Source organism: Anser brachyrhynchus, assembly GCF_964034855.1.
Source record: "Anser brachyrhynchus genome assembly, chromosome: 23".
In the NCBI taxonomy this organism is placed as follows: Eukaryota; Metazoa; Chordata; class Aves; order Anseriformes; family Anatidae; genus Anser; species Anser brachyrhynchus.
Window position 1 is genome coordinate 2,106,783 of NC_137716.1, and position 26,096 is coordinate 2,132,878.

The 26,096-nt window shown below is 55.2% G+C and overlaps 3 protein-coding genes across 12 annotated transcripts; 2 read left to right on the top strand and 1 right to left on the bottom strand.

Moving 5' to 3' along the window:
* Positions 1–276: 276 nt before the first annotated feature.
* On the bottom strand, positions 277–25,989 carry S1PR4 (sphingosine-1-phosphate receptor 4). 9 transcript variants are annotated; one of them, XM_080565742.1, is made up of 4 exons: positions 23,136–25,989; positions 5,221–5,363; positions 4,531–4,667; positions 277–3,719 (listed from the first exon to the last, which is right to left on the bottom strand). In XM_080565742.1, exon 4 carries the CDS (start codon positions 3,525–3,527, stop codon positions 2,301–2,303), a length of 1,227 nt encoding a protein of 408 aa, XP_080421868.1. In that variant the 5' UTR covers positions 3,528–3,719; positions 4,531–4,667; positions 5,221–5,363; positions 23,136–25,989; the 3' UTR covers positions 277–2,300. The 9 variants fall into 9 exon arrangements, with proteins under 9 accessions (XP_080421868.1, XP_080421872.1, XP_080421870.1 ...); XM_080565746.1 differs by lacking the exon at positions 23,136–25,989 and adding an exon at positions 6,557–8,715 and having other exon boundaries at positions 5,221–5,394; XM_080565744.1 differs by lacking the exon at positions 23,136–25,989 and adding an exon at positions 6,428–8,715 and having other exon boundaries at positions 5,221–5,394.
* LOC308181919 (cathepsin G-like) lies at positions 10,244–12,272 on the top strand. Of its 2 annotated transcripts, none has more exons than XM_080565754.1 (5): positions 10,244–10,366; positions 10,457–10,601; positions 10,793–10,928; positions 11,216–11,467; positions 11,792–12,272. In XM_080565754.1, exons 1-5 carry the CDS (start codon positions 10,306–10,308, stop codon positions 11,924–11,926), a joined length of 729 nt encoding a protein of 242 aa, XP_080421880.1. In that variant the 5' UTR covers positions 10,244–10,305; the 3' UTR covers positions 11,927–12,272. The 2 variants fall into 2 exon arrangements, with proteins under 2 accessions (XP_080421880.1, XP_080421881.1); XM_080565755.1 differs by having other exon boundaries at positions 10,280–10,376.
* On the top strand, positions 12,401–18,231 carry LOC308181917 (granzyme G-like). Its single transcript, XM_080565752.1, has 5 exons — positions 12,401–15,206; positions 15,315–15,462; positions 16,362–16,503; positions 16,659–16,892; positions 17,518–18,231. The coding sequence occupies exons 1-5, from the start codon at positions 15,020–15,022 to the stop codon at positions 17,653–17,655; spliced, it is 849 nt and encodes a 282-aa protein (XP_080421878.1). The 5' UTR covers positions 12,401–15,019; the 3' UTR covers positions 17,656–18,231.
* Positions 25,990–26,096: the final 107 nt, after the last annotated feature.

The window sequence follows — 26,096 nt, forward strand, 5'->3', positions numbered from 1 at the left end:
TCGGGGCGGGCCGCGGGGGGCGCCGGGAGCTGTAGTTCGGGGAGGGCCGCGGGGGGCGCCGGGAGCTGTAGTTCGGGGGGGGGGGGTGCGGCATGCAGGGGGCAGCCCGGGCACCGCTGGCGCCTCCGGGAGGGGAGCGGGGCCCTCGCCCGCCCCGGGCTTTCCCCGCCCGGCGTCCCGCGGCGGGACCCGGCCCCCTCCAGCCTCCGGCCTCCAGCCGCGCCGAGGCCACCGGCGGCACCTGGCAGACGAAATAAACACAGAGCGAGCGGGGGCTTTCTCACCAAGATTTATTGCGGACAGAGGGGCGCGAGGCCCAGCACCTCTCTGCCGAGGGGCCGGGCCAGCAGGCTTTGAGCTGTGGGGATCTTCTCCCCAGGGCCGGGCTGGGTCTGGCTCCTGCCGGGCACAGGCACTGCTCTCCTTTTCCCCCTGACAGGAGGAGAAGCAGGGGCAGCTGCGGCGAGCTGGGCGAGCCTCCTGGGCCCGCCGTGTCTCTGTCAGGCCCAGGCAGGAATGGGGCTGTTCTGGTGTCAGATGTTTTTTTCAGGCCTGGTCTTGTTCTCCCTGTGCTGGCGGGTGTTCTGCACGTTGTTCTGTCCCGGTGAGAGCTGGTAGTGCTGCTTGGCGCTTGCCACAGCCCCAGCCGTGCCGGCCCTGCTGCACAGGTCGCTGAGCCCTGCAACAGCCCCTGCCAGGCCCAGCCAGCCTTTCTCTGGGAGCACTTCCCCCTCCCACAGTCCCTTCTGTGTCCGCGCACCTCAGCACCCGGATAAGCTTCCTGCCCATGAAGTTACAGCACCTTGGCATCTCCTGACGCTTCAGACACCGGCCAGCAACCTACAGGCTAGGGGCTGCAGCCAGGCACGAGGTTTGGGTGACAGGGCAGCAGTGCCCAGCTCTGTGGCAGCAGGGGGAGTGCATAGATGACTGCTGTGAGTCTGGCTTCCTGGGGCCCTCACTTCTCTAATGTTGATGACCCCTAGAACAGAGCATGGGTTATTCCCCTTTTCCAGATGTGGTAGAGCTCCAAGCTGCTGGGATTCCTTTCCCCAGCTGTGCTGAACTTCACAGGGCTTGGGGCAGGCTCCACCCCACTCTGCCCTCAAGGTGATGACACAGTTCCAGGCCGTTGAAGTGATTCTTGCAAATCTGTTGCAAAATGCTCTTTTTCAAAAAGGTTCCTGGAAAGATGCAGCCTTTTTGTCCCAGAAGGGAAGAGGAAACAAATCATGCTGCTTATGTTCAGGTGTAATCCAGACCCCACTGGAGACAATAGGACAGAAAGGCATCTAGAAGCTGCTGCTCAACCTCCTGGCAGTGCCTACCGTGATGGGCACCGCCACTGTGCAAGGAACTTGATTTTGCTGGAGCACAACCCAGATGGCACTGCAACCCCTCTGCTCTTACCCGAGGGGGTTTGGCCAGATGCCATGGTGGCACCAGACAACAGAGTCATCGTCCTGTCGTGCCTCCCATTGCACACGGTGGTGCCAAGGCTGTCGGTGCAGGTGCAGACCCGTGCCCAGAGGCACAGCAGAGCTCTTCTCGCTGCCAGGCTGGAAAAAGTCACAGCACTTGGCTGGGCACAGTGCCCACCTCTGCACTCCCGTGAGGGATCAGGCTGCTGCTGCAACCCTCTGCCGGTCCTGTGAGAGGTTTGTGCTGCACAGCAGGTGGGCACGTGGCTCCTGGCCAGGGACATCTGAACTGACCCCAGCCACGCACATTTTCACTTGCAATCCCAGTTCCTAACTCCCTGCGAAGACACCAAGCCCACATTCCTTTCCAGCAGCTGTGGCCACTGCAGTGACTCCAGAAGGCTGTAAGCTACAGGAGAAGACTCAGGTGTCACCTCCAGCCCTGCATGACGTGCTGTGGCAGCACTGCCAGCCTAGCCTGACCCTAAAGGGTTGGGGCAGTCTTGATGGGGATAGCCATCCCGTCCCTCGTTGTGCCCTGGGGCAAAATGCCCTCGCCGGGGCAGGTACAGCATCTATATATGTGCACACACAGAGCAGGGCCCGCCCGGAAGCTAGGCACAGCAGTTGTCTCAGCATGGCATCGATCCCAGACTGTGCCCATATCCCATCAGGGCAGCAATGACTGTTCCCATGCTGCACCCACAATGAAGCAACGTCCTGGTCAAAAGGGGCTGGAAAGCCTGGCCACGGTTAACAGCTGAGGTGAGACAGCACCTGGTCAGCCCGAGCTGAACATCAGACAGTTCTGACAGGCCAGAACCAGCAGCGTGAAGTCCTGGCGGGCTGTCTGGCCATCCCTTCTCTCCCCATGGCCTCTCAGAGGCTGGGGAGATTGCTCATCATGCTGGAGTTGCTGGAGAGAGGTGCTCTGGGCCGGGCATTCAGGGCCACAGAGCTGCGGAAGCTCTCCCGGTAGCGCAGGGAGCTCTCCGTGGATGAGCCAGAGTTGATGTCTGTGATGACCAGGCAGTCCCCAGGCTTGCAAAGCCCAACCCTGAGGCAGCAGCAGCACAGCAGGCTTCCCACAGCACGGCGCACCTCCACGCTGCGGAGGGAGTAAATGATGGGGTTAACACCCGAGTTGAGCATGGCCAGAGCCAAGGTCCACTCCAGGCTGTGAAGGAGTCTGCAGGTTTGTGTCTCACAGAATACATCAAAGAGCATCAGGGCGAAGAGAGGGCTCCAGCAAATGATGAAGGCACCCAGGATCATCAGCACAGTCTTGAGCAAGCGTAGGGATCGTTTGCGGCTGTGCCGAGAAGTGGTTTGCTTAGAACTGGCCTGGACCAGCTGGAAGATGGAGATGTAGAGGCCAATGATCCCTAGGAGGATGATGCTGAACATGACCACAGAGAAGAGGATGTAGTTCTTGGAGTAGAGAGGCAGGAGGACAGAGCAGGCATTGAAGTCGCACAGGCAGTTCCAGCCCAGCAGCGGAAGCAGCCCAATGATGAAGGCCAGAAGCCAGCAGGAGATAATGAGGCCACGCAAGCGCAGGGTCTTGCTGGCTTCGTTCTCAGCAATCGGCCTTACCATGGCACTGTAGCGCTCAATGGCCGTCACAAGCAAGCTGAACGTGGAAGCAGCCAGCGCGATGAAGAGGATGCCTTCCCGGAGGAACCAGAGCTGAGGTGAAAGCTGGAAGGTCTTCTTGCCTGAGAGGCAGAGATTAGAAAGGTAGGCAACACCTGCAAGCAGGTCGCTCACGGTGATGCTGGCAATGCAGGAGTAGACCCAGCGCCGGGCTCGCAGGCACCGCAGGATGGCTAGCAGCACAAGCAGGTTCTCCAGGATGATGATGCAGCTGATGATGACAAAGGTTGTGCGGATGAGGCCCATGCCCTCATCCCGGGACTGCCGGTTGGTCAGCTTTCCCGTGAAGTTATAGTGCTGCAGGATGATGTTCACATTCCTCATGGCAGCCAGCTGCAAGCAGGAACCTTTCTTGTCGAGGAGGTCCAGTCTGAGCTCGGGATATTGAGCAGAGCCCAGTGGAAGGGGGAAGGAGCGATTCACCAGCCAACTCTGCCCTGGGCCATCCATCTTCCAAGCCTATGTCAGCAGCCCAGGGATGCACGATGGAGCAAGGGTTGAAGTGGCGTTGGGAGCAGGGCAGACCTTCTGTTTGAGGGCTGGAGGCAGGTGTGAGTCTGCCCCACAGGTCCAGCCCTGAGGCCAGCAGCTCTGCCCAGCGTGGAGATGAGAGTTAGACCCCTGTCTGCCAGCCCTGCGGCACTGAAAGAGCAAGGGGAGAGAAGGGTGAGGTGTTTTGTAAGGCCACGCATGAGCATGGGCTTCCTGTTGTTTAATAAAGTTTCCTGTTGTGAACTAGAGTATTGACATGGTCTCTGGCAGCTGTCACCATTTCTCAGTAAGGAGAAATGAGAGGGTGGGATCCGTTGGTTTGATCAAAGCCAAATGCTAGCAAGAGCACCCAGACAGCCCGAGGCAGTAACCGCTTTGCCTTTTGTGGTGTGAAATTCACTCCTGAGCCTGGCTGAGAGCAACTGCCCCATCACCGAATGCCCTGCGCACCACCCATGCCCAGACACATCCTTCTCCAAGAGGAAGCTCCATGCTCCTATGCAACCTTCTGGGCTCCTCCGTGGGCCCATCTCCTGCCAGCCTCTCAGGATGCATCCATCCAAGTCCTGTCCTATCAAAGCAGCAAGTCCAGGCACCTGGGTGTTTGAAGCTGGGGCTCAGCTACACCCAGCTCAAAGGAAACCAGCTGGTCAAAGCCTTACGTGTGCCCTGGTGCTGCACACTCCACCTTCAGCTCTCCAAGCATCTGCTAGAGATGGGTCAGGGTCTTCCCACTGCCTAGGTCCATGCAGGGAAACTGAGGCACAAAGCTGCTGCCTGTTGCCTCGCGTTGCAGAAGGGGCATGGTGCCATGGCTGGGACCAGAAGCCAGGGGTCCTGACCTGACTGCAGCGTTAACATCTACCATTAATCATTCCCTATGTCTGCAAAACCTGACTGGAGATGTGTTCTTGCAACACGTTACTCCCAGCCCAGCTGTTGAGTTTGCCTCACGACTCACCTGTCATGGCTGGCCCGAGGCTCTCGCTGCAGGAGGGAGGCTCAGCAGCCAGCAGTGTTCTCCAGCTGCTTGTCCAAGGCCCAGCACAGAGTACGTAGCGGGGAGAGCTCCTTGTGTGAAATAAGTGAGATTTCCACCTACCAAAGTGAAAAAAGGGAAGTTACAACATCAACCACATTTCTCTGGCAGGATGGACCCACCCAACAGATGCAAAGAGACAGAGAAAATAGCATCTTTCAACTCAGGATCACGGCAGAAGCTTTGCCCTGCTGTCTGCTTTCACCTTTGTTCTCACTCCAGACTGGCACAAAGTCAGGGAGAGGCCCCCAGGTTTAGAGCAGAGAGCTACGATTTCTCCCATTGGCATGGCAAGCAGGGATCCTGGGAGTCAGTCCCTGCTTGAGGAGCAGAGAGGTCCTAGCCTGGATCGTGACATGGGCAAGTGGAAAATGCAAAGGGGGTTCCTGCTACAGGAACTCGTGCGAGCAAGAGTGGTTCTCATTGAGAGCTGAGGGCTCGGTCCTCCATGGTGGCCCTTTCTGCTGGCAGTTTGGGCTTTTCTGTCAGCAGAGTGGAAATAAGCTCATGCTGATAAAGTCAGCAGACCTCAAGCCTGAAGGAGCAGAAATCAGCAGGAAGACTGGGCCGTGAGTACAGTGCAGGCCAGAGGAGAGGAGTTCAAGGGCACACCTTCAGCACCAAGAGCTCACTCCCAAAGGGGCTGGACAGATGCTCCCAGCACAGCACCGGAATCAAAAGGGCCAATGCGACTCTCGTACATCCTTCCGGGTCGTTCTTGCTTCACGTTGGGCCTCCAGCAAACACGTCTGCTCCTGTAGGCAGAGGACAGTTGGCAGGGAGTCCCTAAAAAGATCAGCAGATGAAGAAACTTGCCTTGACAGGGTCCTAAGTAGCTTCTCAAACAGCTGGCAGCACTGAGCAGCCTTAGAAAGGAGATGGCTGGCAGGAGCGAGCTCTTTGCCAGGGAGATCTGCAGAGAGCACAGTGCAGGTGGGAGGCAAATGGTTTTGATGGCAGGAGGCAGACGAGCAGCTGGGAAGGCTCAGTGCACCCTCCAAAGTGGTGCTGGGCACGCTCAACCAGCCAAATATCACAGGCTCTTCCTTGTGCCCCTTCCACGAGCACAGCAGGTGCTACATAAAAAGCAGGGCTGATTACTTCATAACGAGCTGTTCCAGTAAGATAAAACCTCATTCCCTGCTCTGCTCTAGCCTCTGGCTTCTTTGGCTTTCAGTAGAAGAGGGGACCAGGTACCTGTGAAGCTTGCCACGGTTCCACAGCACATCCACAGTAGGGAACTGGCTCTGGGAAGATGCTGGAGCTGCATCCCAGCACCCATGGGCCCCCTTGCCCCATGCGACTGGTCCACAGCAGGGCCTTGCGCAAACCCAGCCCACATGCCTGCCGCAGAGCTGCTGCTGCCAGCCCCCACAGGGATGTCCCCAGCTTTGCTTGAGGGCGACGAGGCTCCTCCTCAGCTGGGCACCACTGGGGGACAAGTTCCTGTTGTTCTGCAGTGGCTCCCCATTGCTATCTGCACAGGCACCAGCTGAGCTTCATCTTGATACGTCTTCACAGTATCACAGTATCACAGATTTCTAGGTTGGAAGAGACCTCAAGATCATCGAGTCCAACCTCCGACCTAACACTAAGTACTCCACTAAACCATATCGCTAAGCTCTACATCTAAACGTCTTTTAAAGACCTCCAGGGATGGTGACTCCACCACCTCCCTGGGCAGCCCGTTCCAATGCTTAATAACCCTTTCGGTAAAGAAGTACTTCCTAACATCCAACCTAAAACTCCCCTGTCGCAACTTTCGCCCATTCCCCCTCGTCCTGTCACCAGGCACGCAGGAGAACAGACCAACCCCCACCTCTTTACAGCCTCCTTTAAGGTACCTGTAGAGAGCGATGAGGTCTCCCCTGAGCCTCCTCTTCTCCAGGCTGAACAAGCCCAGCTCCCTCAGCCGCTCCTCGTAAGACTTGTTCTCCAGACCCCTCACCAGCTTGGTCGCCCTTCTCTGGACTCGCTCGAGCACGTCCATGTCCTTCTTGTAGCGAGGGGGTCTTCTTCACTGCTGTTTCAGTTCAGATGTTCTTTCCTTGAAATGAGGGGGCAGAGGAGGGACATGCTGTCCTGCAACGTTTGTCATCTCTTTCCTGCAGATCGAGACCACAAGTTACTTGAATCTGCCTGATAGCTGCCAAGTGCTGGCCTTGGAAGGACCCAGGGAGGTGCAGGGGCCAGCAGCCACCTCCTGGACCCTCCGCCAGAGCCATGGCCATAGCAGGCGTCCTCAGATGCTGAGATGAAGCAGCTCCATAAAAGAAGCTGCAAAGCCCTCTGCAGCCTGCGGGAAGGCAAGAGTGCCATTGCAGACAGGGGCACCCAGAGACGAGCAGCCTGCGGCATGGCAGTGCACCTGGGTGCTCTTGCCCTGCTCCCAGGAGGGTGCCAGGCTCCAGGAGTGTTCTGGAGATGGGGGGGGGTCTGGCTGCAGCAGCCGCAGCCACACCCCACCTCCCTTTGGTGCTACTCACTGTCCTGTCCCAATGCCCTGAGAAACATCAGTGGGAGCAGCTGTGCAAGGGTTGCCTGCACCAGGCCAGGTTCAGGCAACTCAGCATCATGCTTAGCTGCTGCATCATGCTGCTCCAGCTCAGCATCATGCTTACAGCACATGCACTTAGGGAAGAGTGCAGGAAAGAGGCCAAGAAGAAGGCGAGAAAGCAACCCTTCCCCTGGCCAGCCTCTGCCAGCATCAGGCAATCAGCAGATGATGCGTCTGGATGACTGCAATTAATGGTTGTCAACAGATTTATCATTCGCAAAACCTCTCTCATACCTGTCTAAATTTATCTATATGTTTGACCTTCAAGCTCTACCCAATGGCAGGTACAGCCTGTTGACTCAAATGCAAGCTACTTGTGTAGACAGCATGACAGAGGCAGTTTTATTTACCAAGTAATTTTTAAAAGCTGGGCCTTACACATTACTAATTTTTGCCCAACCAAACTCCATGCAACTGATGGAAAAAAGAACCGTGGAAAGAGAGATGCAAATGCATTTTGAACAGAGAAGCGTTAGGGCAAAGCTGAAGGTGCTGTAGAGGACAGCAGGCTACATCACTGCGCAGGCATCACGGGCTGCAGCTCGTGCACTTGAGTTCTGATCAGCCCTGGGGGAGTGACAGCAAGCTACGAAAGCAAGATAAAACATCAATGATTTCAGTTGAGGTTTTCCTGCAGTGCTGCTGCACAGCCCCGATTATGTCTGTATTACAGACATATATGTATTTACAGACATATATATATGTCTGTCTGTATTTACAGACATTCTGATTAAATGGGTGAAGCTCTGTGGGGAGCTCTGTCCCCCAGCCTCCCTCCCCACGCGCATCCTGTCCCCACTGCATGGCCTGGTGGGGCACCAACCGGGGCATCCAACCACCCCCAGGTGTTTTTCTGCTCCAGGAAGGGTGGAGTTGTGCCGATTTAGATATGACTGATTGCTCCTGACGGTTGGTTGCAGTTGCTTGCTCTGGTCTCTTGCAGCAGGTCATCTTCCCGGTGGCACGTCCCATCCCTAGTGCAGCAGGGTGCTGCCAGCCCCAGCGGAGCTGGGGAGAGAGCCACAGCAGGGCCCCCCAGCCGGGAAGACACCAAGCCCAAGAGACCAGCCCTTAGGCAGGATTGTCTCGGCCACAGTTGTTGTTCACTGAAATTCGGTGGGTGGGTCTCTGTAGGAAAAGAATTCACTGCAGTGAGCCTCTGCATTTGAAGGAAAACAAGAACATGAAAGAGAAAGTTTTGCTATCGTCTTGTCTTGACCACATTAATGACCTTAAAAGGCAAAGTTCGGTTGATTTTTTTTTCTTTAATTGGTTTTTCTTTAAAAGCTTGAATTTCCTCAATGCAAAAACATTAAGCAGAAAGCAAACAGCTGCATAAAATGTTTCTCCCCTCAAAAAGCTTACTTGGGAGTCACCCCAGTGACCCACATCACCAGCTGGCCCGCTCAGCCCTTCTCCCATGGTGTCACACCTTTCTCTCCCCTGTGACAGGTTTGTGATTGTGACCCCTTGGATGATTTACAACGCAAGGCCCTGGGCATTTCCAGCTCTCAGCTCCTGCGGGATGGCAGCTTCAGAGCCACACGTCCCCCAGCCACCTCCCGAGCCCTGCCCCGTCGCAGTGCAGCACGCCACGCAGGAACCGGGCCGGGGAGGTCTCGGGGTAAACAGCGGGGCAGTGCCTGCACAGCAGGGTGCTGGCAGGCGTGCAGCCCGGGCTCCGCACAGAGCAAATGGGGCTGGTCTGACACCCGAGATGGTGGTGGTCCCTCTGGTCTGGCTGTCCCCTGACCCTTGGATGCTTTTGTGTTGGAGCACAAGTCAAGAGTTCTTGAAAGCCTGTGAGCATGGAAAAGACATCTGCAGTGACTGGCACTCCTTGCTCTTTATCTCCCATGTTGATAAAGATCTTTTCTTTAGCATCTAATTTTCGCTCATGCCCCTTCCAGTAAAGGGTCCTGTTATGACTACAGAATGCAACATGCAAGCTCTTCTCAGCAGAGCAGGCACATCACACAGAATTAACCCTAACCGATTTATGCCTCACACACAATAGCCCAGGCAAGCTCCAGGGAGCATGGAACAACGCAGCGAAGTGGGACAACCACACAGGAGGGGGAAATGAAGGTAGTTAAGGGCTAGGGAGAGCAGTCAGCAAGGACGGCTTTTAACAATGCAGGATTGTATGGCACAGCTCCCTCTGAGATTGCAGCCTGTGAGTCAGGCAGCTCCTCATGCAAGTTACAGGCTCAGCTGCCGTCACAGGACACGCTTGGGCAGCTGAAGGCCCAGGGGCCAGAAGGGAAGTGCCCACAGCCACCAGCCGAGGCCATGAAAGAGCCAGAAGTAGGAAGAACACAGGCATCCTAAGCATCAGGCCCATGCCCCTCACACTGTGATTTGGTCACCTCTTTGAACAAGGGTCACCTGTGGCAGTCCGATGACGGTCTCTGTTGAGGACCACAGGCCAGGAAGGGATGAGTGCAGCATGACTGGTGCTCAGTTTAGCATTTAGCCAAATCGCCCCTTGCTAGGGTCAAGCTGAAGACAGCAATTGCAGCATGGTTTGCAGGTGATTTCAGGCCAGGGAACGGGGGGAGCAGTGAATCCAGAGCAGGGTGGATGAAGCCCCCTGAACAGGTGTGCCAGTGGCCAGACCAGCTGCAGAGGCAGCACCTGCAGTCATTGAACTTGACAACAAAGCGTGAAGCGACCTGACCCCTCCTGGAGCAAGTGGCAGGAGCTACAGGAGATGCAGTAGGAGACAGTCTGATTGACAGAGCTGGAGGACACCACGCTTTGGAGCAGCCAGATGCAATTTGTCCTGCAACCAAACTGGGGAAGAAATGCTAAATCACACCCTGGAGAGCCCCTTGGACACCTCTCCCGGCTGGCACCACTGTGGCTTTGGCACCGTTCTGCGCTCTGCCCTGGCCTTTCTGTCTTGCATATCGTTCACTGATCACAGCCTCTGAACATGCAGGCATGTGAGCAGGCCGGGCAGCAGAGATGCAGATAGGCTGTCAGGGTTACTGCACTGCTCTGATTAGCACAATCAGGCCATCGCACATGGTTTCCTGGCTGCTGGGCACAGCTGGTCCCAGGGTATAAAGCCAGCCCTTGGGCACAGGGACGCTAAGACTTCCACACAGCCTGGCAGCAGCACCCAGTAGTGGGAGATGTGCCAGTCCCAGCTGCTCTTGGCCCTGCTGCTCCTGTTCTGCCCCTGGGCCGATACCAGTGAGCTGGGGTACTGTGAGGGGCTGCACAGGAGGCTGCTGGTCTGAGCTCTGGCCTCAGCAGCTCACTCTGCGGTGGGATGTCTTTCAGGTGCTCTATGGGGTCAGATTGTGGGGGGCCATGAGGCTCAGCCCCACTCCCACCCTTACATGGCATACCTGAAGATAGGGAAATCCGCCTGCGGAGGCTTCCTGGTGGCCCCTGACTGGGTGATGACAGCTGCACACTGCATGGGGTGAGTACCTTGTACAGGAGCTTTGCCCCCCTCTTTCTCCCCTAACCAGAGAGGTCCATCACTAGAGTCATTTCGGAGCAGGTTCCCCTTTCTCCTGCACCTAGCAGCTCTCTCCACCTGCCTGAGAAAGGGCAGGGAAGCAAGTGTGACCCAACCTCTTTTCCTCCTCTCTCCTCTGCTGCCGCGGTCAGGAATGCCACAGTCATCCCGGGGGCTCACAACATCTATGAACCAGAAACAACGCAACAGGTCCGGGGAGTTCTCAGATACCACCAGCACCCTGAGTACGACCCCACCACCGTGTCTAACGACATCATGCTGCTCAAGGCAAGGCAGGCCTGCAGGGTGGAGTGGGGCTGTGGGCATAGCGGGGGCTGAGCAGAGCACGTCGTGCTCTTAGCTCCTCCTGCAAGCCATCGCCTTCTTCTGCTATGGGTGGTGGATTGGGAGGGACCCAGGAGGGAAGCATGGGCAGGGCTCGTGTCGCATGCCATCTTCGCAGCACCTCACCGGTACCTGCAGTGCTGTAAGCCCCGCTGTACCTCCCCTGTCTCTGTGGGTGAAGTGTCCTTCAGCTGCTCACAGCCTTCTCCAAAAGCCTCTCTCTCTCCCAGCTGACAGCAAAGGCCACACTCAACAACTACGTAAAAACCATCCCCCTGCCCAAGACCAGCGGCTACCTCCCCACAGGCACCAAGTGCAGCATAGCTGGTTGGGGCCTGATCGACAAGGACCGGGAAACCAGCAAGCTCTTTGAAACCAAAGTCACCGTCTACAGCCGCAGGAAGTGCGTCCACTTCTATCCACACCTCAACACCGGCATGGTGTGTGCCGGCAGCTTCCACGAGCTGAGGGACTCCGGCCAGGTACAGCTGCAGAGGGGCCAGGGCTCAGCCACAGGCCAGGGGGCTGCTTGCAGTGGGGGCTGCTCCTGGCACAGGCTCGGCAGGATTCCAGGAGAGGTGACTGGAACGCAATTCCTGTGCCCACATGGACAGGCTCCCTGGATGCCCCTGGCATCCTGATCCATGTGCGGTCCTGGGGGCAGAGCCCCAGCTTGCCTACTGCGGGCAGCTCCTGCATCAGGGCAGGCAGGAGTAGGCTGGCCCTGATGGCAGAGCCTGGGCGGGGTGGCTGAGGTGGGACCCGTTCCCACAGAGGCTTTGACAACTGGTCTCGTCTGTCCTCAGGGTGATTCTGGCGGGCCCCTGGTGTGCAATAAGGTGGCGCAAGGCATCGTTTCCTTCGGGCATGACAACCCCCCTGGGGTCTATACCCGCATCTCCAACTACCTGCCCTGGATCAAAAAAACCATGAAGAAGTAACAGCAACATCGGTGCGGCCCTGGGGACACCCTGGTTTCCTTCCTGCCCCTACCAAAGGCTCAGCTCCCTCTCCTTTCCTTGGGAACCCGAGTGCCCTGATGGATGCCCGCAAGGGCCTGTTTCTTTGTTCTGAGGCTGCTGGCTGTCCCACTGCCTGCCCATGCCAGGAAGCCAGTTTGGTGCCACATTAAGTCGCACTGGCAGAAGGGAGGATTGTCCCAGGTGGCACCAGAAAGAGGCTGTACCACTGAGCATCCCATTTCCTTCAGAGACACCCCTGTCCCTGCTTAAACCTCGCTGCACTTGAAACTCCCACAGTAAACCCAGAGCTGCCTTTTTCAGCGTATCTGCCTCCTCCTTCCTTGCACCTCGTCCCGGGGAGGAGGGAGGGCCGGGCCGGGTCAGCAGGTAGAAGCGCAGTCAGCCTGCTGGGACGGAGGCAGCAGGAGCTCTGCGACCACCAGGTTGCTACCAGGCTGGGAGAAAAAGAGCTGCAGCTGCTGCTCCTGGAGCCACGGCAAGACTGCCATAGGGAGCAAAATGGCCAAGCTGCAAGTGGGATGGGTAGGGGCTCACTGCAGGTGGGCAGGTTTTCCGGTGAGGGGCTCCCAGCAGGCCTCTGCCAGGGAGAGCAGCCACGCACAGCTCAGGGCCCTGTGCTAGCTCGCTCAAACAGCGCTTGCGCAGGGGATCTGCTTCCCCTGTGCATTGCGGGGCGGTGATGGCAGAGCTGGGAGGCGAGGGGAAGCGATGTGCACGCACCCCATTCACCAACTTGAGCAATGTCATGAGCCCTCCAGCGGCCAGTCCTCAGTCCTCCTCCTCTAGAGCAGCTGTGTGATGCCCTGAGTAGAGACATGGATGCAGACTGCGAAACGATCATTCTGAAAGTGTTAGTAAAGGACCTGAGTCTGCAAAGGTGCCCAACTCCGTGCTTCTGTCTCCTTGCTTCCCAGACTAGTAATTGCAGGAGCGTCTGACCCTTTCCCTGGAGAAAATCAGGGTGAGTCCTAGCTGGGAGCTGTCAGCATGGAGCTTGTGGGCACATTCCTGCCCCTCTCAGCAAAACAAGCTCAGCCCTCACAACATAGGCTGCGGTAGCAGCAGCACAAAACCAAAAGGGCTCACAGCTCTCAGCCAGGTGACAGTTGGAGCTCAGCTTCTGCTCCCCACAAAGGATGCACCATCCTCAGACAGCCCCTGCATGGGAGTCTGAGCACTCTGCACTACGTTTCCCTGAGCCTCAGGCTTTTCTTTAATTCCAGACACCGTTTCTGATGGTGTCTCTATAGAGATAGGAGAGGGCCAGGCACTTTCCTGGAGGAGATGGCGCCAGGCAGGACAGTGCACCAGTAAACAGACGCACTGCGGCAATACCTGGTGCAGGATGCCAGATGTCTATGCAGGTTCCAGGGGAGATCAGGTTGGTTTGCAGAGGGGAAACCCAGTGGGAAATTTTGAACATACAGAAACTGTGTGCAATGCAAGGAAACAGGATGCTTGCCTTGTACTCATAGCCTTTCCCAGGTTTCCACTTAGCCGCTTCTGTCAGAGGGAGGAGATAGCCTAAATACGCCTGTGGTCCAGCCACAGCTGCGTGCTCTCATGCTCCCTCTGCCCCTGCCTGGGGCAAAAGGAGATGATGCCACCTTTGTCTTCAGCACCCACACCATTCTGGGGAAACAGAATGGTCCACGGTTTGGGCTTCTGCTAACAGCTGCTATCAACCAGTAGATCTGCAAGTGAAAAGGCTGCAACTGCTTATCTTCGGAGTACGAATCTTTGTCACGTCAGGGTTTTCCTTGAAGCTCCATCTGCTGCAGTCTTTGCACGAGAATGGCAGCTTTCAGATTAAAAAAGGGTTTTGCCCTGCAGCACTGGGGGTAGGAGGGAAGGCGAATTTACTGGCAGCCAGCGAGGATGCATCAGTCCCATTTCGTCACAGCCCAAAGAAGGAACTACTGGTGGGGCAAGGGAACAGGCACGCCAGCACGGTGTGGGCGAGAGGTGGGGGTGCCGCAGAGACCAGCCCCCAGTCTGTCCTCCCCCACGGCACCAGGACCAGCAGGTGCAGCCCTGGCTGGGGTGGACTTGGACACGACACCTCCCCGAGGGCCAGCGGGCATGGCACCGGGCTGCCTGCAGCCAGTGAAGGGGCAGCATCCCAAACCCACGTCCCTCCTCCTCACCCATCCTCAACAGACCAGAGGCAAAGGCAGCCCTGGCTCCAGGCAGCATCATCCCGTCTTCTCTCCTACCGGCCAGTACAGGAGCAGCGAACCCCCAGTTCAACGGGAAACAATCGCACCTAGGTTAAGGTACAGTAAGGTAGTTGGAAGGGACCTTCGAAGATCATCTAGTCCAACTGCCTGACCACTTCAGAACTAACCAGCAGTTAAAGCATATTATTAAGGGCATTACCCAAATGCCTCTTGAACTCTGGACAGCCATGGGGCATCAGACTTGCTAGGAAGCCAACTCCAGTGTTCGACCACCCAAACTGGAAAGAACATTTTCTGGAAAGAAACCCTTAAAAAGGGGTCTTTTGCCGTACAAAACAGAGTTCCAAATCAGCAGCTGGTGCAGATCAGAGACCTTGCGGTGCTAGCAGCAGTCATGCTGTTGTGGGCCAGACTTGTGAAGCTGCTGAGACAGCTCCTTGCCCCAGACAGCCATAACCAGGGCAGTGTTACGGGCACAATCACACCAGTTTTGTGAAGACTATTCCTTGAACCAGGACTACAGCTGCTGAAAAGCAGCAGGAGGGTTCTCAACTGCCTCCTTGGAATTGGTGCATCAAGTAAAAGAAATCTTTTTTTTTTTGCAAAGCTTATGATAAAATCAAAAGACTATGCGAGAGCACAACAACAAATACAAGCTGCAATGTAAGGACATGCTGGCAGGCAAAGTGACAGGGTGGGTGCACTCCCTCCAGCCTCCAGCTTGGAGGCAATGGGTTAATACTGGCTCTGGGTCCAGACAGGTGTCAGACGCCCCAAATCAGTCCCAAGCTGAAGGTGGGTTGATGCCCAAGGCTGACTGAATTCCCCCCTCAGATTGCTGAGGTATGCAGTTTGCAGAGAGATTAATCAGATGAGTCTGACCTCTGCGGTTTCCTGGAGCCTAGTCTCAGGGTATAAAACCTTCCTGGGAGCAGGAAGAGACCCCAGTTGCAGCCTCACCTCCAAGGCATCCACCGAAGCCGAGCACGCTGCGATGAAGGACCTGCAGAAGCTCCTGCTCGCCCTCCTGTTGGTGGCATGTCCTCCGGCCAAAGCCAGTGAGTAGAGCGGGCGCAGGGTGGCGCGAGGGCTGGGGAGGGCAGAGTCTTGGCCAGTGCGTCTGGCGGCTCCTCCTGGCCCCTCGTCCTCAGCCCCATACATCGCAGGTCACACCTGGAACCGGATGGTGGGAGCAGGCAGAGCCAAGGCCCCTGCCAGGCCCTACATGGCTTATCTGGAAGGGAAGAGCGGCCACTTCTGCGGGGGCTTCCTGGTGGCCCCCAGCTGGGTGATGACAGCAGCTCAATGTTTCAGGTAAGATTTCTCTGCATCTGTAGAGCACCTGGCACACTGAGGTTGCTGAGCTGCCATGATCCAGTTAATATCTCCTAGATGGAGGTCTGACAGCTCTAGTCACTTCCTTCAGCGACAAAGCCTTCTCTAGCCTGGAGCGAGTCCACGCTGCACGGACAGGACAGGCTGGCACCCAGCAACTTGGCTCTGCCTGCAGTTCCTCCTCAAGCTGCCCAGCCCTGCAGCCTCCCCAGCCCGCATTCAGACGTTTACCTTTCTTTTTCCCCTCTCTGTGGTCCATTCCTAGATGTGAACAGTCAGAAATTGGGCCAGCTTCTCCCCTTGCTGCCGCTGACCTGCTGGCATAGCAGGGGTGGCTGGTGCCAGGCTCTGCCCTTTCTGCCACCGCTGACCTGCCAGGCTGCCGCTCAGTTCAACGATCTCATCGGTTAGCTGCTTTCCCAGCTCTCTTCCATCCCTCCAGCTGGAGGAGCTGGGGCAGTGGCAGGCAGAAGGGCCCAGCTACTCATGCACATGCTCTGGGTATCGGTACTGGCAGCTCTGCCCCCATGCCTCAGGCCTGAAGGGCAGAAAGGAGCATCAGAAGAATCTGGCCTGGCTGAGGACTGCCCCCTACCCCAGATCGCTCCCCACTTTCCAAAGGCAGCCCCTGCTGCCGATGGTCCTTGTGAGCATTGGACGCAATTAGCTCATCTCAAGATCCGGAGGCAAAGTAACCCAAGGCATGCAGAGCCCCAGTCCGTCAGCCGGTGATTCACTCTGCCTCCAGGCTGGGTAGACTCACCTGCAGAACTCCTTGCTCTCACCAGTCTTCTCCAAAGCCCGATCCATGCCTCCAGGCCATGCCTCGGCATCACCAAGACAAAGTTAATGACATACACTGTGCTCATTCTCACTAGCCACAGACCTCTGACTGTCATCCTTGGAGCCCACAACATTCAGAGAAGAGAGGAAAGCTGGCAAATGTTTGAAGTCCAGAGTTACCACTGCCACCCGGACTTCACCAATCCCATGAAGGGAAATGACATCCTCCTGCTGAAGGTAACCGCCCGCCCGCAGCGCCCGTGTGGTCCTGTCTGCCCGAACTCACTACGTGCAGGGCTGAGCTGTGACACTGGAGCGGGAGGGGACAGCCTTCAGCCCACCACATTTACAGACAAAATACTTATTTCTATATTTTCTGTCCCCTTGTCCAGCTGAAAGGCAATGCTACCAGCAACAGCTACGTTAGGACCATTTCCTTCCAAAAAATAAAGGCCTCTGGAGGGACGGTGTGCAGAATAGCTGGCTGGGGCCACAAGGCCCCCACTGCCACATTCCATGAAGCCAACGTCACCATCCACAAACAAAGGGACTGCCTAACCGTGTACCCTGGACTTGCCAACAACTTGATCTGTGCCAACAGTGGATCTGCTGGGGTGCCTGAAGAGGTCAGTCGGACATGGGGAGTGGATGGCTGCAGGGCAGGATTCAGACAGGTCCTAGGCACAACATGGTTTGGGCTAAAACCTCCACTGAAGAGGTGCTGTCTAAAATTGCTTGTCATTGTCAGCCCCCCCCAGTCAGTCCACAGTTCTTCACCAGCATCCCATTCTTGCAGTCCTGGCACAGGAGCTAAAGAGGTGCCGTGGGTCTTGATTTCCAGGGATCTAACCCTCACAGGGGCACCACGCTTGTGCTTAGCCTTGGCCGGACAGAAAAGGCAAGGGGTCTGCATTGTCCTCCTGCAGCACAGCACCCAGGATTCTGCACAACGGGACAACAGCTTGGCTGAAGAGGGGTTTGCCCTAAATTTCAGAGCTGGGCTGAGTGCGTTTTGTAGTGCTGTGCAGCCAAGAGAAGGGTGGAGATGAAGCGATGCTTCAGGCTGTAGTATTTGTCACTGTGCTGGTCCCAGACAGAACTGCCAGGTACTGTTTGGACCCAGAGCTGTCCACACCCACAGAAAGTCCCAAATTCTCCTGGAAAGCTCTGTCCTCGTATCTGCAGCCTCCCTGTTCTTTGCAAATGCACCCCCCTTCCCCCCAATCAACACTGATCTCTCTCATTTTGTAGGGTGATACCGGGGGCCCACTTGTCTGCAACAACAAAGCCTATGGTATCTTCTCCTATCAGTATAAGAACCGGATTGGCTTCTACACACACATTGCTCCCTACCTTCCCTGGGTTGACAGCATCATGAAGTCGGCGTGACTCCACACGCCCCAGCTGCTGCCCTGGAAAGCTCATGCACCAGGGCTCACGCTCACCTGCTGCTGCTTCTCTTCTCCCTGGGAAACTTCTTCCACCGGTCCTCATGGATGTGGCAAGGAGTTCTCTCCAGCAAAGCAGGGGGCTTTGTGCAGAATTTGCACCTTGACTGAGCCTGTTCACTGTGCGAGCTAGGGAGCACCCATGTGCACCGCGCACCTTCTGTGCTCCGGGCTGCCCTTTGGCCAAACCACTTGTGGCTCCAGCGAGAGCAGCAGGGCAGACCCGAGTGAGGTGACCGCGGCTGCTGGGATATCCACCGCCCCGCACGATGTTCCTGTGGGATCCAAAGAGCAACCTCTTCCCTGCCCCTAGCATTCGTGACACCTGGACCTCCCTTGTCCAGGCCCTGGGGTTACAGGGCTGTCCCAGCTCCAGGGGGAACAACACTTTCAGCTCCCGCTTCACTACCGCTGCCGTCCCCTACCTCTGAAACTCGCTGCCTCATTTCTCCCCTCTTGCTGTAGCTCCAGTGTTGTAAAAATACATAAAAACAATAAACTGCATCTGCGTTTGAGAGCCTTCTGTGATTTGAATTTGTATCAGTCTGGCTCCAGTCCTGAACAGCTCAGAAGAAAGTAATGGCCCAAAGTGCTGAATTCCCAGCTGGAAGTTTCTACCTAACCAGTAGCCTCCATTTTCTGTCCCACCTAAACCCACCAAAGAGGCGTCAAGCCTGGTGTTCAGGGCGGGGACAGCCTCTTTGCCCCCTCTCAGCAGTGCAGAGGGCTCAGTCAAAACCGAAAAAGTTGATGAGTGATCTTCCAGCAGGAGATCATCTCCTCCACGTGATGCAGCGTGAGCAGGCAGGGAAGGGGAGAGGGCACAGAGCACCAGGAGTGCCTGGGCTGCAGGACTGCTCACACCATGTCCCTGCTGGTGCCCTGGGGGAGGATGAGCCTTCCCCATGCCAGGGCAGCCCTGTGACGAGCCTCGCCAGTGGCCACCTCTTGGGTGGAGGACAGCACGAGCACCAGAGTCAGATGGAGTTCAGCTACCCGAAATTCAGGATGCAGCGTTTCAGAGAAGAGAAGGCGCAGAAGCTTCCTGGAAACCACGGCGCCTGCCCAGCCTACCCGGAAGCAGAGGACCCTGCGGGGGTGCTGCCTTGTTTCCCACCTCATTTTTCACCCTCCCAGGGCAGGGAGCATGACAGAGGAAGCAGGGAGCAGGATGGTGTTTTGGGAGAAGGAGAACCCCCCACACTTGGCATGCTCAGAGGGCTGACTGTTTCGCAGGAGCTGCACCTTCACATCACACTCTGCACTGAGCTGTATTCCTTGCAGCTCTCTTCTGGAGTCAGGTCGTCAGGCCCTCCTAAAGGAGAAGCCTGGTCCAGCAGAGAGGCAAGTGCATTGCCAGACAGACAGCATGAAGGACACAGCGCCAGACTTGATTTTCTGTGATTGTCACTAGTGTTGGAGTTGTCCGACAAGCTTTATGCCTTTGATTGCCTCCTTTCACATGCATATTTACAGTACATCCCAAGGCAGGCACATGCTCATGTCCCTTGATGTCAGTACAAATGCAGCATCCTGTAGGGTTATAGCATCAGCGTTTCAGTCTTCCTTGCACATTTCAACTATAAAAAATGTTAAAACATCACCAAAATCAAAATTCCACGTTTTCTGGGCATGGGTACCACAGGGGTGCAGAAGAGATCTAAACCTAGTGCTGTTCCATGTGGGTACCACCAGCCCATCCCAGGAGACGGTAACACCAAGCTTGGGCACAAGCCAGCTGCACGGATTCATGTAGGAGCAAAGGCTGTGGTCCCAGTTAAAGCCAGATATTGTGGACAGCGAGAGCATCGACCCTTGCTGTCAGCAAGAGGACAATGCAGCACTTGCATAGCACTGAGCACAGCTGGGCCTTAAAAACAGGCTGTAAGACACTGCTGCAATACCTAGTTTTATCTCAGATCTCTGCCTGTCCATAAAAGGATAAAGTCAATCTGTAGCTATAAAGGAAACGGAACTGGGAGTCCTGCTCCTGTCCCCATGCTTTAACCATATTGTCACCCTTCTCTTCCTACAAGCCCCTGTAATTTGTGATAACATCCAACCACTGTACTGAGGCACAAACTCCACAGAAGCAGCCCACGTTTCAGCGTTTCAGGAAAGAAATCACACCCAGAGATTCAAGAGATTTGTATGACTGGTTGTACTGGAAACAAGAGTGAAAGATACAGGTATTAAATCATCAGCAACCCATAAAATCACGGGGGTTTCTCTGCTGCATATTACAGCATTGGCCAAAGGCCCTGGTGACGATAATCCTGCCACGCTCAGTGCTGTGAGTGCATGCAGCAGAACCAGTCCTCCCTCTGAAGATACTGAAGAAACACGACAAAAGGCAAGAGAGGCTTCGGTTGCTGGTGGCAGCTCTGGTTGCTGTGGCTGGGCCCAGGCAGGTGCCCACCAGAGAAGTCCTGGCAAGCTCCCTGCCGCATGCAGGCGTCCCTCAAGGTAATTCGAGACATTTGGATCGTTTTAGTGAAGTTGGCAGCAAAGAGAAGAACCACCAAAGCCAGGCGCTCAGCAGTTTCACAGAATCACAGAATTGTAGGCGTTGGAAGGGACCTCAAGAGACCATCGGGTCCAACCCCCCTGCCAAAGCAGGTTCCCTGGAGCAGGTTGCCCAGGGAGGCGTCCAGATGGGCCTTGAATATCTCCAGAGAAGGAGACCCCACAACCTCCCTGGGCAGCCTGTCCCAGTGCTCTGTCACCCTCACCATGAAGAGGGTGTTTCGCATGTTGGTGCGGAACTTCCTGGGCTCCATTTTTTGGCCATTGCCCCTTGTCCTGTCCCCACAAACCACTGAAAAGAGGTTGGCCAAATCCCAATGTCTCCGATGTTTCTTCCAATACTCTGTGGTTTTGGACAAAACTTAAAGACCCCCCCCCCTTCTGAAACTGAGCTTAAAAATATTACATCTGAAGGATATTAATCTGGACATTTGGCAAGTGACCTAGCAAGAGGAGGAAAAGAAAGAACTTTCTGTCCGGTGCTTGGGATTTCATTGACAAAAATAAAATAGAAGAGACAAGCAAAAGCCCAGTCTTCCAGGTCCCACTATGTTTTCAAGTTTACTTCACAACAGCTAATCCGGAAAAACCATTTTGGTACATCCCCAGCCATAACGTGCCTCTTGTGACAGAAACAGCAATTCTGTCCAAGTCGCAAAGCCAGGAGCTGTGTCCCGTGCCCTGGACATCCCCCTAACCCCCAGGGAACACGAAGGCCCCCAGCAGCTGGTGGCAGGGACCGAGCGGGCAACCCTGACCCACAGCCGCTGGCACCTTCTGGCCCGGCCTCGTCGCCCCGGCAGCTCCGCGCTCACGTCGTGGAGCAGAGGGGTGGGCGAGTTGGAGAGCTCCCCGGTGCAAGCGGGCGCAGAGCCCCCCAGCCTCTCGCAAACCTCAAAAGGCAGAAATAAAACTGCAAATACTTTTTAAGAGAAGACTTGAGATCGCAGAAGAGCAGGCTCTTCCTACCAGTAAAAACTGTCAGCAAAACTCTTCAATTCTCTACAGAATTGCAGGAAAAAAAAAAAAAGATCTGTGAGGCAGCTTTTTGAGGAGGCCCTTGCCCAGACGCAGCAATGCAGCATGGTGCAGCGAGAACTGGGGGGGGGCTGAGGGCCCCCCGCCAGCACCTGCCCCTCGCTCTCCTTGGAGCTGAGGTCGCTGCCGCTGCTGGGGGCGGTGAGGACGGACGTGATGGAAGTGACGGATGTGGCACATTTTACACAGACAAAGGGCAGTCAGTCCAAGACCTACAGCTCCGAGGTTCGAGTACGGAAACACCAGCTCCATTCACTTGCCTCTCCCCCACCATGTGGCTTTCCAGACATACTGGTTTTGACTGGGATTCCAAGTGAGACAGTGGTCAAAGGTCAAAGTATGTCCAAGCAGGGCGGGGGGGAGAGGCGGAGCTCTGTAATAATCTTCTATTCATACCGATTTCCTGTGCTGCTAGGAGGGCTGGTTCCTCTCCTTTCTTTGCTGCAGACAGCACGCAGCCGCGTCAGGCTCAGAGCTGGGAGGCACAGGAACCCGATGAGCGTTGTGCTGCACTGACACCACAGGCCACAACGGGAGAAAAGCTGAGCCTACACACATCCGCAGAGCAAACACTTCACTTACACTCCTCGGTGGTGCGGCTTTGTTCTGGCCTTAACTCTTGGTGTGCACTTGAGGGCTTTCAGCTGGGATAGGAGAGCCCTGGCTCTCCAGGCACAGAAGGAACTTGAGTTAATGAGGTAAATGCAATGTGAACTTGCCTGGCTGGGGCACAGCCAAGTGGTGCGGATGGTCTAGTAACAGAAAAAGCAACCAGACAGCTGAAGAAATTAAGGCAAACTGGGGGGGAAAGGGGCCAAACCTGCCTCTCTATTTTTAGAGGTACTGAGGTAGTTTTGTATCAAGCAGATTTCAAACGTGGCAAAATTACCATTCTTCTAACTGCACAGAGAGGAGGGAGGAAAAAACAGGACTGGTTAAAGCACAGGAATCCAGCATACTTCTTAAGATTAGGACAGACAAATGACATTCTAAAATCAAAGACTAGGGGTCGAAGTTTAGAAAACCACCAATGAGTGCATCTGTCTTTGTGAATCCCAACTTCAAAAAAGTTTTGATCAAGCCTAATTTTACCAACTACCCCTTATTCTTAAACCATCTTAAGTCTGTATATACTTTAATTAGCAGTCTACAACGAAAGTTTCCTGACTGCAGAAATACAATTGCCTGAGTTTTTAAAATGTAACAGCCAGCTTGAAGCTCTCGTGTTAACACACGACCCCTGATACGTTTTATTTTTCAAGATGTACCTCCGGGGAGCGCTCGTTTTTCCTTATGCTCACCTGTGCATAAAGGTGGCTGGTTAGGCCCCGCGCAACACCCGCAGAAACACTGAGCACAAAGAATTTACCATTCCTGGTACTTTCCAAAGCTTGTAATTCAACAGCTTGTCGGAGCCCCCCCGCCGTTTTGTGACTGAGGGTCCCCAGCCCCCGAGGTGCCGCGCTCCTGGCCGCGGGTGCTGGCTGCAGGCAGGGAACGCGCCGGGGCTTTTCCACGCACACGCTGCCCTCTTCAGGTTCGCGGCTGCTCCGTGCTCTCCGAGGTTCTCTGAGAAACTCCCGGACTGACCCAGCCTTACATCTATCTAAAAACCCTTTTCAACAAAGCAGAAGACTGCAGCTTGGAAGCAAGGGAAGCATCTGCCCAGTGTGAGTAGAATAAAATGTCATTTGAGCTCTATAAAGCAGCACTGGTGCCAGGGTTCTGGGCCCGGATGGGAAAGGCATCCATTTCCCCTGGGTTTCTTTACAGCATTTAACCTGATCTGAATCAAGTGCTGCAAAGCATAAGCTGAGCTAGGATTTTTCTAAACAGAAATGCCAATGATGTCCTCACCCGACAGCTTCAGTGAGGCTCCTTGAAGAGCAGAGGCAATCAGCCGTTCACAGCATTCGAGACCAAAAGGCTGAGCCCCTGGGAAGCAGGAGGAGAGACCAGCATTTCAAATGCTTCACGGAAATGCCTTTCTGTCGCGGCCAGGAGCTACACGTCCACACCTGAGATGAAGGCAGGAGCAATTCTCGAAGCAGTGCAGGAGTGGCGAGCGGCTGCAGCTGATAGCACCCAGCTGGGCACACGGAACAGCCCCAGGCTGCAGCCGCAGCCCCTGCTGAGCCACATCCTCCCTCTGCCGCCTGGGGAGCGCGGTCACCCAGCAGCTTGCACGCAGCCCAGACGCCAGTCTTGTCAGCTGGGCTGCTTTGGGAGCTGTGAACAGTGCTCTGAAGCCTTGAGTTCTCAACCTAGGATGGTACAGAGGTCAGAAAAGTTGCTCGTAGGGGCTTGAATTCCTCGTCAGACTGTGCCACGAAAGATAAAACAGCAAAACCAAGCAAGTAGACCTGACTGGTATGTCTGAGTCCACAGGCAAGAGTTCATTTTTGAAATTGCTTATGGTGTTATTTTTTGCTGGGAAGCTACTGAGATATCATGCGGAGGAAACTACACTTGCAATTCATTTTCAGTTACCTTTACAAACCAAACAGAAGGAAGAAGCTTCTGTCCAAGGTGATTTTTACAAACTTCCTTTTCCATCTTTTTTTCACCACCAGTTCTTACTACTTTGGTTGCAGGGACATAGTCATTATAACTCTTTTAATTAAACAAACAAACTTTTCTCCACCTGTATTCCAAAGCACTACCGTCCAAAACCAGTTACTGCGGTATTTATTCAAATGCCCTCGCTCCACAGCAGCCTGGTTTCTGTTATGGAGCGACCCTTGGCCTTCCTGTACTTCCCTCGAGCTCTCTGCAGCTCACCCCAGTGGCTGCAAGGCCTGCGAGAAGCAAGCAATGAGACTGGAGGCAGGACCCAGCAGCCTTCAGAAGACAAGAGCATTCACTAGAGGCTAGGAGTGCTGGACCGGGGTGGGCTGGACAGGGCAGAGGAAGCTGAAGCACAGGCAGGAGGCTTCATTGCTGCTTTACAAAGCTCAGATGACATCTCATTCTTCTCACACTGGACAGATGCTTTCCTAGCTTTCCCAGGGGAGCAGATGTAATACTCAGAGAAATGAGCTTTCTCTTGCTGTGGGGATGACGGCTGTCCAAGAACAAGGCAAACCCTGCTTTCTCCTTCTCTGCCCTCTTATTCTGCATATTTTGGATATGAAAAAGACAGAAACCGATTTAACGCCTGAAGCCCACCTGTGTTCAGCATCCCAAGGAGCCACTGTGGCGTGGGCAGTGACATCTAACGGCCAGGCCTGGAGCGGTTGGAAGCACCAGCAGAACTCTGCTCCCAGGACCGCCAGAGCTTTCCAGAACACCCGCCTGGCTGCCAGCCCCATCCCGACAGCTCACTTTTCCCCGGTGCCCTGCGAACAGCTGCAGGACAAGGCCACGTCCTCGCTGTACCGGGCTGCTTCCTGCCCGCTCCTGCCCGGGCTCCCCAGGGCCCCATGGCGCAGGCCGGGTGCTCCCGGCCGCGGGACACGGCCGCTGCGGCCAGTCAGCCCCAGGGGCTGCAGAGCAGGCGAGGGGCTCACAGCCACGCAGGAGGAGTTGACCCAGGCTGCATTTGAGGGGCCCTTGGGAAAGGCAGCAACTGTGAGCAAGCCGCAGGGATCGTGCTGCCGGCGCCGCTCCAGCTGCCCCTTTCCCTCGGCCATGCCAGGCCCGGCAGGGACCTCCCCACTGCAGCGGTGCTGAGCAGGCTCCAGCGCTTCAGCGCCACGGCAAGCACGGTGCACCTGCACGCGTGGCGTGGCCGGAGGCTGCTGAGGCCACGGCATGAGGCCTCTCACCATCAGCTGGGGATGTTGGGCATTCGTTTCAAGTCCTTCAGCCCCTTCAAGGAAGAAGTCAATCGTTACTATGCTTGATTTACACAGAGCACATTATATAGACCCTTTGCAAAGAATGGTGCTATGTACGACCCCCCTGAGGAAAGAAAAAACACTTTCAGCTGCTATTTCATGCTGTCCAGGTGGTAAGAACATGGAGCTACCAAGAAAAGCATTGTACACTCACCCTTAATTAGAAAACAGAAAATGAAACCACTCACAAATGCCGGCCAGTATCACAGCCAGAGAGACTGGTGTGGTCTTCCTCAGTCAAGATGAAGCACAGCACCTCAGGCTACCCAGCATCTGCAGCTTCACCCGTGCATTGAGTTACAGAGAAGGGAGAAGAACGTCCTTGCTTGCAGCTTCCTGAAAACCCAGGTAACCTTACGCAGAGGAAGTTATATATTTCCACCCACTCCCCGATTATTTACTCTGAAATTTCTGTGGAATGCTGCCAGGGAAGGAGAAGCGATTTCCAGCAATGCCATCCCAGGAAATCAGTTTGTGAAAGCTTTCACAGTCATCCATCTCTGGACTCCTAAAGGGAGAAAACTAAGCAGTATTTCATGTTTCAGACTATGTTTCTAGCAACAAAAACTGGAAGCAGGTATGATCCCACCAAAGTTTCTCCTATAGGCAATACATATCCTTTAAGAACTGTGCTTGAAAGGCGCTGACACTACAATAAAAGGCACCAGCGAACACTGACAACTCCACAATTGCACTGCAAAAATCCTATATAAGTCAAGATGCCACCATGGCATCTCTGTATTTTAAAACCCGTCCGCCATTCTCCAAAACTGAGAACTATTATTTGTACAGTATGTTGTATATTACATATTATACCACATGTTATACTTCATATTTGCCAAAGCAGATTTTGCTTCTGTGCCTCGGAGTCCTGATTTTCTGAGCGGGGAGCACACTGCCAGCTAGGAGGTCAGCGTGCTTCACGCTGAGATGCCCTGCAGGGTACCGAAGTTGTCCAGCCACACAGAAAGAGGGGAAG